The sequence below is a fragment of the Limanda limanda genome, chromosome 4 (genome assembly GCF_963576545.1).
Source record: "Limanda limanda chromosome 4, fLimLim1.1, whole genome shotgun sequence".
NCBI classification, from domain to species: domain Eukaryota; kingdom Metazoa; phylum Chordata; class Actinopteri; order Pleuronectiformes; family Pleuronectidae; genus Limanda; species Limanda limanda.
Window position 1 is genome coordinate 6,795,946 of NC_083639.1, and position 16,558 is coordinate 6,812,503.

Sequence of the window (16,558 nt, forward strand, 5' to 3'; positions counted from 1 at the left end):
TTCCTTTTAAGTTTTTATAACTCTGTATTATACAATTCAACAAACAGAATAACCACTAAAAACAACTGTGTAATCAGGTTGGTCTCACGTGTCCCCAGGAGGTAGGTGAATAAAGCAGACGTGGAAGTCTGGTGGTCGTTCCCAACCTTGATTACATCTTTTCTATAGCAGAGCAGAGGGTCTGGCTGTGGAGCCAGGGACGGGCCGAGGTTTCTAGATGTAGGCTTCCTCGTTGGCAGGGTTCTGATTCTGGTTTTCCGTCTGGTCGGGACCGTTTTCCTGAGACTTCGTCATAATCACTGGCTTGATCATTATCCGCAGACGCTGCGGGGGGGGGGGGGGGGGGGGGGGGAACATGGAGAGGACGATCAACACCACTGATATTGCACAGCTGAATGTGAAATTACAATGATACAGTGGAGACTAGACAGCTGCAAAGTTTACGATCAAACCCATAAGCTGAAAACACACCAGCTCCACAGCTGTGAGCTTGATGAAAGTACAGCCTGAGGCTCTGAAAAGCTCCCTCACGTGATATAAAGGGGTTTGCATAAATATAGCTTCTGCAATATGGCTGTTAAAGGAAAATAAATACCATTATTTCTGGCATAGACTATATTTTAAACAGGTTTTTAAGCCCACAGATCAAATCAAAACATCCCCAAACTGCAAATCTATCAATGCTCTTGTTCGTTTTGGACCCTGCTGCATAGAAGGCATTTATGTGGAGTGTTTGTGAAAGTAAGCGTCCGCCTGGGTGCAGAGCACTAATCAGCCGGCTGATTGCTACAATTAGACAATCAGCCATCAGATGCTAGTGCAGGATCTGACACCTGCACATCGCCTCTGACAGCCTCTGCTGCTCCGCCTGCAATTACGACCCATTTATTCTGTCAGTGGTGCCTTTAAAGCTGTATCTGTCACCAGGGGCCGTATAGATATATAGATGTATAAGGTTATTATTCAGCGCGCAATGGATGACTGCAAATGAAAAAGCTCTTAATGTTAATGGCGTGCTGGAAAAGGTGTTATCTGCCATTGATTAGAATCATCAGATCAATAAAAATGCAGAGCTCCATTCTGCTGCACACAAATCAACGTCATTTAACGAGAACTCAGGAGGTTTTGTGGCAAAAAGCCGTCGCAAATTGTTCAAGAGAAGGAATGAGAAACACTATTTTACTAATCCCTTTATCGCCGCTCCGCTCTTGGCAATTCATCACATCTTTACCCAGCATGCCTGTGTGCTCGCTCATTACAAAACCATTGAGTCACAGTGCCTCGGTGCAGCTTTAATGTACAAAACAAAATCAAATGAGGCTAAACGGAAGGTTTTGACCTCCAGCTCGAAGAGTTCTGTGACTTCTGAATTACATCTCAGGTACCACTTCATTGCTACACACATGTATATAAAAGATGATTCAGATTCTGGTTCAGTATACTCCAGTAAACATCCACAATGACCTTAAATGTTCATTTAATCTTCCCATTCTGGTTAAAACTAAATTCTTCTATAAAATCCTCAGGGCTGGCGTATCACATTTACAGTTTATAACATTTTCCTCACACAACATCAGCTCCCGCTAAATATTGATCTTCCATCCACTATGTAATAATATTTCTGAGGAAAAGATCATCTTTGACACGGAGTAATCCACTTGAAACCCTGAGCACAGATCCTGCCTCTCTGCAGACTGCAGATTAGAACCCAAACAAGCTAATCGATGTGTGAAATGCTCAGAGGTAAGTACAGCGATGCACTCTGTGAAATCTGTGGCTACATATCTGCAATACACCAACCCAATATATTCTGTGTATTTTTTAACTTTTTTTGTGATCATCAGCAATGGATACCTCTGTGCAGTGCCCTCCAAATATTAACTGTTATGTTACTGTATGAAGATTACCTCTGCAGAGGTTAGGTTTTTAAAATTGTTTGTTTGTTGTTTGCCAGATTACACAAAAACTACTGCACAGATGAAAACTTGGTGGAAGGATGAGGTGAGGGTCAGAGAAGAACCCATTACATGTGGGTGCAGATCCAGTTCAGAGGACAGAACATGGTGAAATTGGGTGATTTTCGAACATTTTCCTTGACTTGTCAAAAAAATCTGGCATGTTTAGGAGACTGATATTTAAGAGTTTGCAATTTGGTAGAGATCCGATGAGAAATATTCATCATCCTGTCCACTGCATCTACAGTTAAGACAGAAACGTGGACAAATCTTACCTCTTTGTATGTGCCTTTGAGTGTGAGGAACATGTAGCCCATGTATCCTGGGATGAGCAACATGGAGGAGAGGGCCATGCACCAGCCGACACCCTGACCCCAGGCTGGGAACACGTAGTCACCCAGGGTGAGGGGAACCATCTGCACTGCACTGAACAAGAAGACACCCTGTAGAGGAGAGGGACAAGGGAAAAGATCTCATCATCATCAAGGAACTGCAGGATGTGAAATCTTTGAAAGCAAGAAAATGTCCTACTGCTATTTTGTGGTATATCCCCTGTGTGTAGAACACGTACATATATGGTCATGAACTGACTATTCACACATTGAATTAAAATTTTAGAGCAGGGTTTCACTATAACATGATCTTTAGCTTCATCAGAAACAGTTAAGATAGTCGTACTTTCAAATACTCATATACTTTTGAATACTTGAGGGATGAGACAGTGTTAACATCGATCACTGAATAACTCACAGTGAGAAAAACTGAGCACTTCATTAAAGGTCAGATTAAGCTGATGATGGGTTAATGTGAAGTTAATAGGACGTTTTGCCATTTAACCCACTAATAACAATAATATTGACAATAATACATTTTATTTATAAAGCACTTTTCAAATCATGATATGGATGCTGATAAAAAAACTGTTTAAATGTCAAATAATCAAACATTTAAAATAAGCTAAATAAAACAATTAAATAGATGAAATAGAGCAACAAACTTTTTTTTTAAACAATCATATAAAAATAATATAAAATGAGTGAGCTGAAAAAATAAAAGCAAGTGCAGACTACACAACACTTACAGCAACGATGAGCGGGGTAAACACGACCCAGCAGAGCTTCCACCACATGCAGGGCCTGTAGCCAATCATCTCCTCAATGTTGTTGTAGAAGTTGTTCACACCTGGAACCAAAAGCAGAAAGTGCTTTAGTTTTCTCGTGATGCAAATATTGGTACAGTCCACACTTCACAGTGGTTCTTGTTAGACATGTGCAGTGTGAGTGTTTCTGGGTGAAAAATATCCTTGAGGAGATTACGGAGACAAGAGTGCAGCTCACCATAGAACCATGAAATTGAGATGCACTCAAAGAAGACCAGGAAGAGCAGGCACATCCCGCTGGCTGAATAATAGTCAAAGAGCTTGAACACGTATAGTCCACCCTGTGAAAGGAAAGAGGAGGGAAACAGGAGAAGGGGATAAGACGGATGAAGAAGAAAAACATAGAATGATCAGTTATAGTATCTGATGTGCTGGATAGACGTAAACCATTAAAGTGGAATAAGATGGAGGGATAGAGCACCAGCGGCTGTGGCTGGAACGAGTTAGTGACATCTCATCGGTGAGGACAGAATTGGTGCAAAGGCTTCCTTGTGGAAGCTGCAGTGCAGTGATAGTGGAGTGCAGACAGGGTCAGTGCAGATCAAACATTTCCTTGATAACACTGCATGTCTGTCCACAGTCAGAACATCTCAGGGACCAGCTCACAGGGGCCTGCCTGAAGCTTGATGGAGTTTATACTGGCTGCAACTGCAATTAGGGCAACTGCCTCGGTCCAACAGGACAGTGCATGATGGGAATCAACTGTGGCACAACTACAGGGTCAATGCAGAGTCCTCCAGTGTCAGAGGCAAACATGACCTCGGCCCTGCAATGATCTAGCTCCCAAATATAGACAGTGACGCATCTCAAGCAATGTTCCTATGACTTTTGATTTCTCCACAAAGTTTTGATCCTTTTTTTGTTTCAAATAGTCAAAGAAATGCGGCTGTATGTTGTGTGGCATTCACTATCAATTTCATTTGGCAGCAGTTTAAAACATTAATTAAAATAAAAAATAAAAATGCTTTTAACATCTCTTTTTACATGCTGGATCAGAAGTTACAGTCTTCAACCTTGAAATCCAATTTGGAGAGCGGAGAGGAAAATAAAAGTACATAATTCTAAATTGAACAACATTCAGTAACTCAGCTTTTCATTGGTCGTACTTCTTAATGCTCCACAAGGGGATGGTTGTGGTTCGTGAAGTGTATGTTTTTTAATGTATTTGTAGTTAAGTTGATGAGGTCACGTCATATTAAATAACATGTGCTTTGAAAGTATTTTAATATCTTTTTCTTAGCAGATTCAAAATTAACTTTTTGGACTCATGCAGTGCTTTTAGTAAATTCTGACAATTCTAAAAGCATGACAAAGCCCCATGGTGACAAACTTACATAATATGGACTCACTATTCTGAATTTGACAAAAGATCTGAAGTCTGTGAGACTCAGCAGATTGTCCAGTTAGAGAGAAGTGTGTGTGTACCTGTGTGATGTTGGACAGTCCAATAATGTAGGAAATGAGGCAGACGACTGCGATGAAGATCTCTCGGCGGTTTCGGAGAGCCCGGGGGAATTCATCCACCAGGGCAGTGATGAAGCCTTCCACGGTGCAGAACTGGAGAGATTGCAGAGTCACGTCAAAACAGCAGGGTTATGTAATACACTGTCGTCACATTAAATACCTCAGATCAATCACTACTTCACATTAAGACCTCAAGTGAATGAGAAGTAGTAAGACCCAATTACACAATGTTTTATTACCAGAAACAGACGCCTGGCCTCAAACACCACTTTTACTTTTCTACTGCAAGGCTACATGATCATATGTGATTAATATCCAAAAGCCAGTGTGTGTTTTCATTATGTTTACCTGGCTGTCAATTCCCAGCATCAGCAGCATGGAGAAAAAGAGGATGGCCCAGAGGGGAGAGATAGGCAGCTGGGTGACAGCCTCAGGATAAGCCAAAAACGCCAGGCCAGGCCCTGATAAAGGACAAATAAGATCATCGTGAGCAGGTTTTAAGATAGGACGCTGATAAAAGATGAGTTTTGTGAGTAAAACATTCAAATGTATTTAAAAATGTGTTGTATAATAACTCCAGTACTGGATCAAATAAAGGTCCTTGATGCCCTTGGGAGAAAGACGAATGCTGAAAGTTAAATGTGGGTGTTAACAAAGGACAGACAGTTTTGAAAAATCAGTGAGCAATTTTTGCATCTCTAGTAAACCCAGAAACCAGAAGTGACATTTTGCGACAGGGTAAAAACTTCCATTGTGCCTCAAAGAAAAAGAAACCCAACAATTTCAACGTTTTTTTTGTTTTTTTGGGGTGAAAAAAATCTCTCGCCCCCGCCTATTGTCACTATCGAGTTTCAACATTGATTGCAATTACCTGAGGCTGCTACATCAGCGATGGGTCTCTTTGTCACATTGGCCATGAATCCCACGATGGAGAAGATGACAAGGCCGGCGAACATGCTGGTGAAGGAGTTGATGCAGCAGACAATGACAGAATCTCTGTAGGGGAGAGACAAAGCACAAGGCAGCCATTGTCACGCTTGTATCAATTCCTTATCAACCCGTTACACATTGTGGAGAGGCGTGGGGGGAAGGGACGGCGGAGAACCATTTTGCATCCTGCAGCAGCACAGTGGCAGTTATATTGACCTGTTATTCTAAAATGGCTCCAGCAGTTGAAACCACGGACGTATGTTCAGTTCAGTTGATGTGCTGCTGACTAATGGTAACTAATGGTAACACTGGTTGAGATAAACCAAGTAGAGATGGAGGCTCAAATATTTCCAAAATTGAAAACACCACGTTGCCAGGAAACCAAAAATAATCCCAGGAAGAGCCGTCTGCAGTGTAACCTTTACAAAAACAAAGGTAGGGGATGTGTCTGGATTGATTTTTAAGAGAAACTAACATTTCCTTTTCATAGGTATGGACTCAATGAGCTAAATAAACCTGAATGGCGCCACTTCATCAATCACCTACCTGTACACGTTGTTGTGGAAGGTATTGTAGCTTCCGAGAGCAATCAGAGAGCCTAATCCCAGCCCATAGGAAAAGAAGATCTGAGTTGCAGCATCCAGCCAAACCTGGTGACCAGAGACGAGACATTAACTGATGAATAACCAGGTGTACACACAAGCTGGAGTCAAGGTACAAGTACAAAATTGTGATTTGAGCCAATTTAACTGCTTAGACTGATCAGGTCTGCATTTTATCTCTTATATATCACAAACGGAGGAAAACCTAAGTAGTTTCACACTTAGTACGGATCCACTATAATCCTGTTACATCCCATCTTGATCTGGCTCCATCTCATGCACCACCTGACCTTTAATGATGTAGCTAAGTTACGTAATGAGAGAAAAAACATGACATTATTTAAAAAGCAAGTGGTCACTGTCTACAGAGTTTTTTCTGTTTCTGGCCTGCATACAGTGTGTGCTATGTTGCCCTCTCCCCCCAAATTTCAACTGCAGCTCATTTCAATCTCTGTAGCCGCACCTTTATTCCCACGATTGTGCATCTTCCTGAACAGAAACAGTTTGGAACTATGGGCCTGCAGTAAGAGAGAGCAGGTGAATGAGAGAGAGAGAGAGAGAGAGAGAGAGAGAGAGAGAGAGAGAGAGAGAGAGAGAGAGAGAGAGAGAGAGAGAGAGAGAGAAAGCATACCTCAGACTCCTTCAGTTTCTCAAAGTTTGGTGTGATGTAGAAGAGGATCCCGTCCGTTGCACCAGGAAGAGTGACGCCACGACAGAACAGGATGAACAGCATGAAGTAGGGGTATGTGGCAGAGAAGTAGACCACCTGTGCGACACAGAGATGAAAGCCTCAACCAACTGAATCACACAGCCATCGAGCATTATCACTATTGGAACATATGTCGTGTAAGGATACAAATCTGTTGTTAAACTAGACAAAAGAGCCACTGTTACTGTGGCACCGCCCCTACAGAGCAGCACAGTGACCTAGTCTCCTTGTCCCCAGAGGCAAGATGACCCCACAATGGTTGGGCTCAACACTCCCAGTGAGCTATTTGACTTCTTGAAAGACCTAATTTTACACCATGCTGTCAGAGTCAACACATTTATCATCATTCATGATAAATTCTTCAGAAAAATAGTTTTTCATTGATGCTCCTTTGGAAATTCTAATCTCTGCACTATTTTTCCCAGAGGTCAACATTGATTGATGATTGCTGGTGTGTAATGCATGTAAATATATTTTGTTACTTGCAAACTTTTCATAGTTGCTTTATGTGAATATTTATGACAGTAAACTTTATTGTAGCAAAGAAAGGTTGTTGCTTATCCTATGGAATTAGCTAATTTAAAATGCATAAATGGAGATTTAAGTCATCGAAATTCTGTTATTGAAGATTAATCCAAAATGGCATTGAGCCACTTCTATGACCTTCAGTAAATCTGAAGTCTTGTTGAATACTCACATCGTGGGAAATGGTGCAAATTCTACACTCAGTAGATTAAGTTTTATTTTGTCTGAGTCCTCTTTCTCTCACTTACTTTGCCAGTCCAGCCGACCCCCTTCCAGATGCAGAAATAGACCAGCACCCATGCAATAGCCAGTGTGATAGCCAGTGGGATCCTGACCTCCCCAGGCTTATCCAGACCATCGGTCATCTGGTGCATGTTACGTCTGCAGGGAGGGAATAAAGCAGTCTTACTTCAGTGCACAAATTCATCCTTTATCTCATACGTGCACGACATATGGTTGCATGCAAGTGTCTGGATTTTCAAAAAGAGACATGGCTTTCTTTTCTCGTGCCCTGAAGCTTTTCAACAATCATTGGTGCATTCATTCCTGGCTCCAATTTTTTTCTTGTTTTTTGATGTGACTTATTGTTTTTTACACATTTTTTCATGCTAGTTGAGTAGACAGATACATAAGTTAGGCCAGAGTCAGAAGAAATGCAGATGGCCCACCAGACTCTGACCCCTGAACTAACCCTTTGAAGGGGAGATGACCTTTGTGTGCAGCTAATATCGGCTCACAACAGAGCAGTATTCTTGTGATATAAAAGACTCTTGTGTCCAGCTTACTCCCAGAACTCCTGCACGGCACTTGTGAGGTTCTTGGTGTCTGGGAGGCTGTAGTTGTTGTAGCAGTTCTCTGTGTTCCAGGCATTGCCACAAGTCTGCCATGGCAGCTCCTGGAAATTAAGGGGGGAAAAAAGAAGAAAGAAGAAGAAAATCACACAGACAGCTCTTTTTACTTGGACCACTCTCCCACTGCCGGGTCCCATTCTTTGTAGCTGTCGAGCAGCCAAGACCGTGATACTCATTTGGGACATTGAGATTTCATGCTTTTCTCAGGAGTGAATGCCTCATCGCCAAATGCATTTATCAATACCTTGTGTAAGGCGCTAATTATGTGGGAAAGGAAGTAATAAATGTCATACTCTGTTAAGGCTTGTTCACTGTTATATAAGTGGCTGCTGGCAAATAGGAGCTGCCACATAACTAAAAGGGTTACGATGTAAAATAAAAATAAAAATCTTTGCCTTGTCCTGGTTTAAAGGGCCACTTGTGTGAGATCTTAAAGAAACCCCCACCGCCCCCAAACCCCCCCCACCCCCCAGGGTGGGTACAAATACCAAATACTTACATAACTGAAGGAATTGTACAGATAGTAAATAGCCCAGGAAATGATTACAATGTAATAGATATTGAGCCAGAAGGACAGAACCGCAGCAGCCAGACCCACACCTGAAAGAATAGGAGATTAGAGGCGTGAGATGTTAAATTGAACCGAAAAATAATAATGTGTTTACGATTTATTTTTATTTTTATATTTGTTACTAGAGGATAAACCTTTCCTCGTTATTTCGTAATTACAAATTCCCCAAATCCCAAAAATGTGGGGTGGCTATGTTATTTAACCTGGCAGTCTCCAGGCAGCCAATTAACATAACAATTAAAAAACACTTAAGGGCCTTTAGGACACCACAAGAGTGCCTTTTTCTTTTTTTACCTTTGAACACGGGAGCCAGTTTCCACACTCCAAGCCCTCCAACAGAAGTGTACTGACCAAGAGCCGTCTCCAGAAAGAACAGGGGCATGCCAGCAAATATCAGGGTCAAAAAGTAAGGAATCAAGAAGGCCCCTGAATGAGAGGTGAGAGGTAAAGGTGTAAGTGAAGGTCAATCATAAACGTATCACATTCAACATAATCCAGATAGAGACATGTTGTAAAAACGAGTATTTGGTGGGTTCATACTGCGCCCAGATCATTGCGTACAGGCGCTTGCTTGTGCGCAATTACGCACGGCTACCATGGTGGGGGTGGGGTGGGTAGATGGGGTACACTTAAGATTTATTTAAATTAAAGACCTCCGGGAGTTAACTGGCAGCTTTTGATGTCTCTGCACTCCTTTCGGTGTATGGATAAAAGGAAAATTGCCAAGAATTCCTGATTTACCTCCGCCGTTTTTGCCACATAAATAAGGAAATCTCCAGACATTCCCGAGTCCGATTGCGTATCCGACACAAGAGAGAAGAAAGTCAAATCTCCCGCTCCACGTTTCCCTCTCGGGTAGCTCCTTCTTCTGCACTTTCACTACCAAGGTTTTGGGTTTGTCGTTTGGCGTGGTGGTGGTGGCGGGCGCGTCATTCAACGTCTCCGTTAAGACTAGTCCGTCCGAGGCTTTGGTCCCGTTGGTAGCCATGGTCGCAGTGCGTGTCGGGTATAATCCTGACCAGTGGAGAAGTGGGGGTGTCAGTACCGGTCCAGACAGACAGCAGCTTCCCGGTCCCGTGCAGCCAGCAGCCGAGCGGGGAGACGAATCACCGGAGAGAGGAGAGAGATTATGGAGAGGAGCAGAGGCGCCTCAGCAGCGCACCGGCGACCCTGGAAACATCAAGAAATACGCACCGGGTTAAAAATACACTCGACAATAAAACCAGAGCACCTCAAGAGAATGAGAGAATTGTATTTTTTTAACATTCAATAGACCAGTTTAAAAATAGTCCGAAGTGGAATACCACATCTTAATAATGTGCGTAAACCTTTCTGGCGTAATTTACCTTGTAACCCTGTTCCTGGATTTAAGTTAAAAGTGGAAATTACTTATTCCTCATTAACATACCAAATCAATTATTAATACAAAATCATGTTTTAAAAGTGTGATTACATTTATTTTTTTAAATTTAGGTCGAAATAATGTGCTGAAAATTTACGCAAAAAAATTATGGATAATTTTGATATCGAAAATGTATTTGTACGTGATTGTCACGCATGCATCCATTTTGATTACATGACATTTCTTGAGGGGTGGAGAGAAAAGAAAAGAAGAATCTGCCACACGATCCGTGAACCCCACGGGATCAAATAAAGACTTCTCATGCAATAAGAGTCACTTTTAATGGCCCGGAGTGAATTCTGCATGTTAACAGAAATTTAGAGGCTCGAGAGGCTCAGGGCTCTTGACCTTGATTCACGATGCTCTAAATTCTCTCGCCCACTTCCCACTGCCAGGGTACAAGAGCAGGAGCAATGAAACACATTTAAAAGTCAATGCGCAGCTGCCGTGTCTAAATTTAGTTTCTAATTTATTTGAATTAATTAAAAACGCAATATTATATTTATAACATGTCAGAATTTTAGCAAGCCTCTGTATCAAAAAAATTACGTTGCATTTGTATTTATTCAAACTTTCAAAAATGCCAAACATGCGCTCAAATGTGACGAGCGGATGAAGCCGGGAGCGCGCATCTTTTATCACCTCTCGTGCGTAAGTGTGAGAAGTACACCAAGCAACATGGTCACATTCAGAGATTCACACATAATCTTTGTTTTCAAATATTTGAATGGGAACTATTTTAGTTTCACTACAAACTGACATTGACAGATCGAACGTTCATATTTTTGGCACATTTCACATTTCATTGTGACTGCGAGACTGACGGATCAAATACGACCCCCATGAGAAAACTGTGCGTCGCCATCAAGTGAAGTGCAGCCTTTCATTCGTGCACAAATTCAGCACATCTGCGTGCAATACGTGCAAAATTCCTCAGTGGCTCAACGCAAACATAACTCACTCAAATGCGCACTAAAAACACAACAGATACTTACAATCAAATCTTTGTCCTTGCCAAATTGTTTTCCCGATTGGGAGGAAAAATCCGTTTTTTCTTTAAAAAAAAACAAAACCTTACTTCCTCGCACTTTCACAGAATAAAACCAACGTGAAAACTTTGCATCCGAGGACAGCAGCGAGCGCCCATATGATCCTGAGGAGGGGGAGGACGGAGGACACACTGCGTCTTGGAGAGCGAGGTGCTGTCCTTAAAGGAGTGGTGCTGAAAGAGAGGAGGGGAGAGAAGACGGCGAGAGGAGCTGCCGCCGTCTGAACTGGAGTCTGAGCAGGGACGTAACATGGAGCGCAAGGATCCTCACTCCTCATCTACACAGCGTCAATGTCACCTCAAAGTCGACCCTCCCCAACTCCAACATTTCCACCACTGAGATGGCAGCAGCGGGTTTGAGAGAGGAGCATCCTCTTGTCTCAAGGTTTTATATCCTTACTCCAGCAGGTTTTTTTTTTACATCAGCAACTTCTCTCTCTCTCTCTCTCCCTCTCTGTCTCTCGCTCTCTCAGACTCACCCAGGGGCCAGTTGATGCACAATAAAGACTCATAAAGGTTACATAACTTTCGGCTATCCAATTGCTTCTGCTGTAACTTCCTTCTACAGATGACTCAATTCCATCAAGTTGCCGTGAACACAACTTTTACAAACTCCTGTTACACTTGTTCACTCTATTTTCACTTTCTAAACTTCCATGCGCCTAAATTTTGGTTTATTAATGGAACACTCACAGTGAAAAAATAAACAATTTCTACATCAAATGCATCCACTCCAAAGTATAGCAGATACAGAGGGAGATGCCAATGGCTGCTGTAGCTTCTGGCAAAACATGATAAGGAGGTCTCAGCCAATAAAGGGAGTCAGGGTCTGTGAGATAAATTGAAAACTGTGCTTATAATCGTCTTAGCCCGCTGTCTTCCAAAAAAAATTAAATACCCTTGTGGAACATCCCAAAAGAGCAGTCTTAAAGCAGATTCTAACCCCACATCGGGATGAATTATTAGGGTCTCTCTGGGAGATTAGACTCTCGCGGGGTTTAACAGATAAGGTTTGATTCGTGACAATGAGCAAGGATTAAACTGATTTTAAATGTTAAAAAAATTCTCCAACTGTCTTTGGCAATGACAGAGGAAAACTTTGAGGGTTTATGCATTTCATATTTTGGGTCTTTTAAAGCTTGTCAGGAGACACCTCATCGTGGTTTTTAATATTTTGGTGCCGGTGTAGCTTAATTTTTATGTCATCGTATGAAATATCATATGTCACTGATACGGATGCATTGGATGCTGAAATGACAAAAACCTTCCATCAACCATTTCCATTCTCCCATATTTGTTTGCTCCCTCTTTTTTTCCACGCCTCTTCTATTCCTCTCATGCCTTCCCTCCTCTGCTACCCCCTGTGCTCATCTGCCCAAATCTCTTCCTTCCATCTTTTCCTCTGCGTCCGCCATGCTGTAGGCTCTGCACTGCTGGTAGAGTACCACCGAAAAGCCTCTCACCACCGAGAGGAAAGGAAAGAATGCCCAGATGGCGAGCCAATGAGGGGTGAGCTAACCTTCTAATGATACAAAACAAAAATTTAGCATTTCTAATCCCAACTGGCTGATTGGCCTGCAGGCTGTGGCACCTCTGATGTGCAAAAAGCCTCATGTTGGCCTGCAGCTCTCACACGGGGGGAGGGGGAAGGGGGTGGGGGGAATTCAAAATGCCACACAGACGAGAGCTGGTGGTGCTGCGCTCGTGGCCAGGGCCCCACCTGATTGTGAGCCTGTGTGCAGTGGAGCTTGTAATTACAGAAGGAGGTGGTGGTAATAGAGAGCAGAGTACAGGCAGACACACAGCCAGACAGCTGTCCCCCTGTCACTTTCACTGCTCAGACGTATAGGGACAAAAATTATGCTCCGAAACCGCAGAGCAGATTATTGCTCATGTGAGAGCGACAAAATGGTGATGCAGATGATCGTGATGACAGCGATAATGATGACAGATGTATTTTATGATGCGAGCATCCTGCATTTACACATCGTTTCACAAATATGTTGCCTCTCACCATCAGTGTCTCTGTGAGGCTCTGTGTACGTGGTGAGAGGTTCTTTGTAAAAATCTGTGATACAAACATGAATGACAGCATCCCATGTGCACTTTGTTTCAGAAAACTAGTAACTCCCGTTGAATATTTATTTGTAAAAATAATACTGCATGTTGATCAACTGAAATGAATGCATTCATATCAGAGGTAGTGCAGCTATGATGGCTGTGCGTGTCTGTACTTACAATTGATCCAAATGCCAATGTCGTCACTTGAGCATTCTGAATTTACAATATTATACACCAGTGATAAATATGTTTACAGTTTATTTTATCATGTTAATTGTTCAGGTGAAGCCGACAGGATTTCCAAATGATATTTTACTTTAAATGTGATAATGGCAGCATGAGGAAGGGGATCAATTTTGATATCAATAAGAAGATAAATCAAGTTTTTCCTTACTCTTGCTGAGGAGCAGAGGATGTCACACCTTGTTAAGCCCTTTGAGAAAAACTGTGATTTGTGGATATGGGCTTTTATTCAGTAACCAGTGTGACAACTAGAATGGCACTCAATGAGTGTATACCTCCGCCATGGCCCTGAAGCCACATTTACATATATTTACTTTTTTCTATCGAGAACCATGAATTATTCTTTGAGAAATTAATGAAAATGTTGAAAAACACACTATATCACAATGTTATAGAAAGAGAAAATAAAATTCTAGCTCTGCTCCCTGATCTGTAGGGTTCTCTTCTGACGCATACAACATCGTACCACCAAGTTTTACAATAATCAGCAGTAGAGAGTAGTTTTTGCATTATAATTCTAACTAACAGACGAACAAACAGACAAACAAACAAAAGAAGATGAAAATATAACCTTCTTTGTGGAGGTAATTACCATCGAGGCATCTTTCCAACACATTATCATATTAAAGCTAGGGTTGGTAATCCTTGGAAAGCCAGCAAGAGCAAGCTACACTTTGAAAAAATGTGAGCAATACATCAGGGCCCCTCCTACTGGCCCTCTCGTCAAAGATACGCCTCCAAAACACACAAAAGTGCACTGCCTGAAAACTGCTGGGAGGCGACCTGTCAGCGAGTCGCTCGCCAACTTCCTGGTTTCGTCTCTGATTCAGAGATTGAGAGAATTCCTATTGATGGCCTTGAGAACATGAAGAGGATTTAAGAAAAACAATTAAAAATAAAAAGTGCTTCAGAAGCAAAGGACCAGCCCTACCTCTAAGTTAAGGCATGAAAACATGGATGTCTTCTGTACATTGACCACCAGGGCACTTGGATATATACACTCCAATCAACCACAGTAAGATTCCACACTATTTACCAGCGGTTTGAGGCATCAAGTTCTTTATTGCTTCAACATTGACACTTTGCATCTTTAGGACTCTCCAGAGACAAAAGTAAAAAGCTTTCTGTCCTTCCATCAACATCTATTCAATAATTACAGTTTAATGGTGTTAACACGATGGAGACCATGTTATCTCTGAACCTGTGAATCTTTCCACGTCAACATCAAAGCTTGGCAATCAACAAAAAGTGCACTTTAGCATCTTAAACTTGCTGAATGTGTTTGTGCACTATACATCGGCTTTGCACTTGAGATTATGGAAATGAATGTGTGTGTTTGTGCATGTGAAAGACAGATAAAGACTGAGAGGTCTGAGACAGACTGACAAACAGACCCAGAGCAGGAGCCCTGTGCTGCTGCTTTTCCACGTCTCTTGAGGCTAAAAAGCTTCCCTTCTTTTCGGGTGTTGCAGAGAGGGAGGGATTGTTGTCAGGACCAGTTATGTGTAACACTGCGGACCCATAGATTTCGCTGGCTCTTCATTGGTAAGTAAGTCAGGTAGGACTTTGCGAGGCCTCTCCAGAGGAGCCTTGGCGCGACGTTTCCGCTTGCAGTGAAAAGATGGAGACAAAGTGATGTTTTCTGTTGCCGGGCGATTGACAAAAAGAACCCAGGGTGCCTTTCTAAAAAAAAAGAAAAAGAAAAAAAGGAATGGGAGGGTGGAAGCACAGCAGCAAAGTAAAACAAATACTGGCTTGCCTCACTCTTCTCACAGTCAGGGAGCAGCGTAGAAGCTGACCAGGGAGAGTGTTTGGACGAAAAAGCGAAGCCAGGAATGTTCCTGCCAAGCCAGTTTATGCTGTAATGTCGTGACATCTTTTAGAGCAGCAGCAGTCACGGTGGAAAACTGAATTTTCTTCCCTTAAACTTTGACAACTTTTGTGAAATAATGCCAGAATTACAGGTGATTTTGAAGTGTCAGTTGACATATCCCTCTCCTCTTTTCTTAATTAATAACCATTAAATAGCTGTCATGGCCTAGATCACACAGACGTGTCAAGCCAGTAGACATGTGATGACTGATGTAAATGAGCCGTGACATTGTTTTGACCCCTGTCATGATTTATTACAATATTAGTGACCAGGGTTGAACAAGGTTACCAAGCTGCTGCAGATTAATATGCAATATGCATATAAATGTGTAATAAAACACCCTTGAATCAAAGTTGGGCAATCCCCCTGCCACCATGAGTGAGAATCCTACAAATCTGCGCTGAAACTAAACCTCTAAAACATCACATCTTTCGACCATTCAGAGACGTCCCCATCGTCCCCTGTCCAACCATGTCCTCAGAGAAGGCAGCTGCAGCCCTGGCCGTCTCAGCAAAGGCCGTCTATACCAACGGTTCAAACGTCTCGGAACAATCATGGTCTTGGTCGTCAGGAAAGGAGGCAGATGCATCCATCTCATAAGACATTTCATTTGACGATCAGTCTGCCCCTACTAGCTGATACATTAACTTCAAAACCAAGCATCAAACCATACCCCCCCCCCCCCCTACCCTACCCCCAACCAAACAAAGCTTGAACATCTCTCTGAAAGGAACAGAGCCATAAGTTCCAGTTCCCTTTAAAAGCTTTAACTCCCGCCACTGGAGAGCAGTTGTTGAACGTCATGACAATTCATATAATGTAATGTTACAAATTTATTCTCAAAATCCCAGATCTTTTTGCCATGTGAGTTGCCCTATACTCGGAAAAACATGTTTTATAAACATATTTCAGTCTTGACAAAAGTTGTGGACTCCAGAAACACTTATGTGGTTGAAAATGTATTTGACGAAAAATCAGTATGTGACCACATCTGTGTATGCAATGTGCTTTTATTTACACACTAATGAAAGAGCTTATGAATGAGGAATTAAAATGATAATTAAACTGGATTTGCATATTATTTATGTATTCATCGCCACCTCTCACTTGACTCAGAGATAGAGAGAATAACAAAAGAATTTCCGATGAATTAAGGATTTTTGAA

The 16,558-nt window shown here is 42.1% G+C and overlaps 1 protein-coding gene across 1 annotated transcript; it reads right to left on the reverse strand.

Annotated features, from left to right (window-relative positions):
• Positions 1 to 213: 213 nt before the first annotated feature.
• Positions 214 to 9,754, reverse strand: slc6a1b (solute carrier family 6 member 1b). The gene is made up of 14 exons (XM_061069736.1): positions 9,508 to 9,754; positions 9,061 to 9,192; positions 8,695 to 8,795; positions 8,130 to 8,239; positions 7,593 to 7,725; positions 6,742 to 6,876; positions 6,055 to 6,158; positions 5,450 to 5,574; positions 4,927 to 5,039; positions 4,540 to 4,671; positions 3,293 to 3,395; positions 3,037 to 3,137; positions 2,231 to 2,398; positions 214 to 324 (listed from the first exon to the last, which is right to left on the reverse strand). The coding sequence occupies exons 1-14, from the start codon at positions 9,752 to 9,754 to the stop codon at positions 214 to 216; spliced, it is 1,815 nt and encodes a 604-aa protein (XP_060925719.1).
• Positions 9,755 to 16,558: the final 6,804 nt, after the last annotated feature.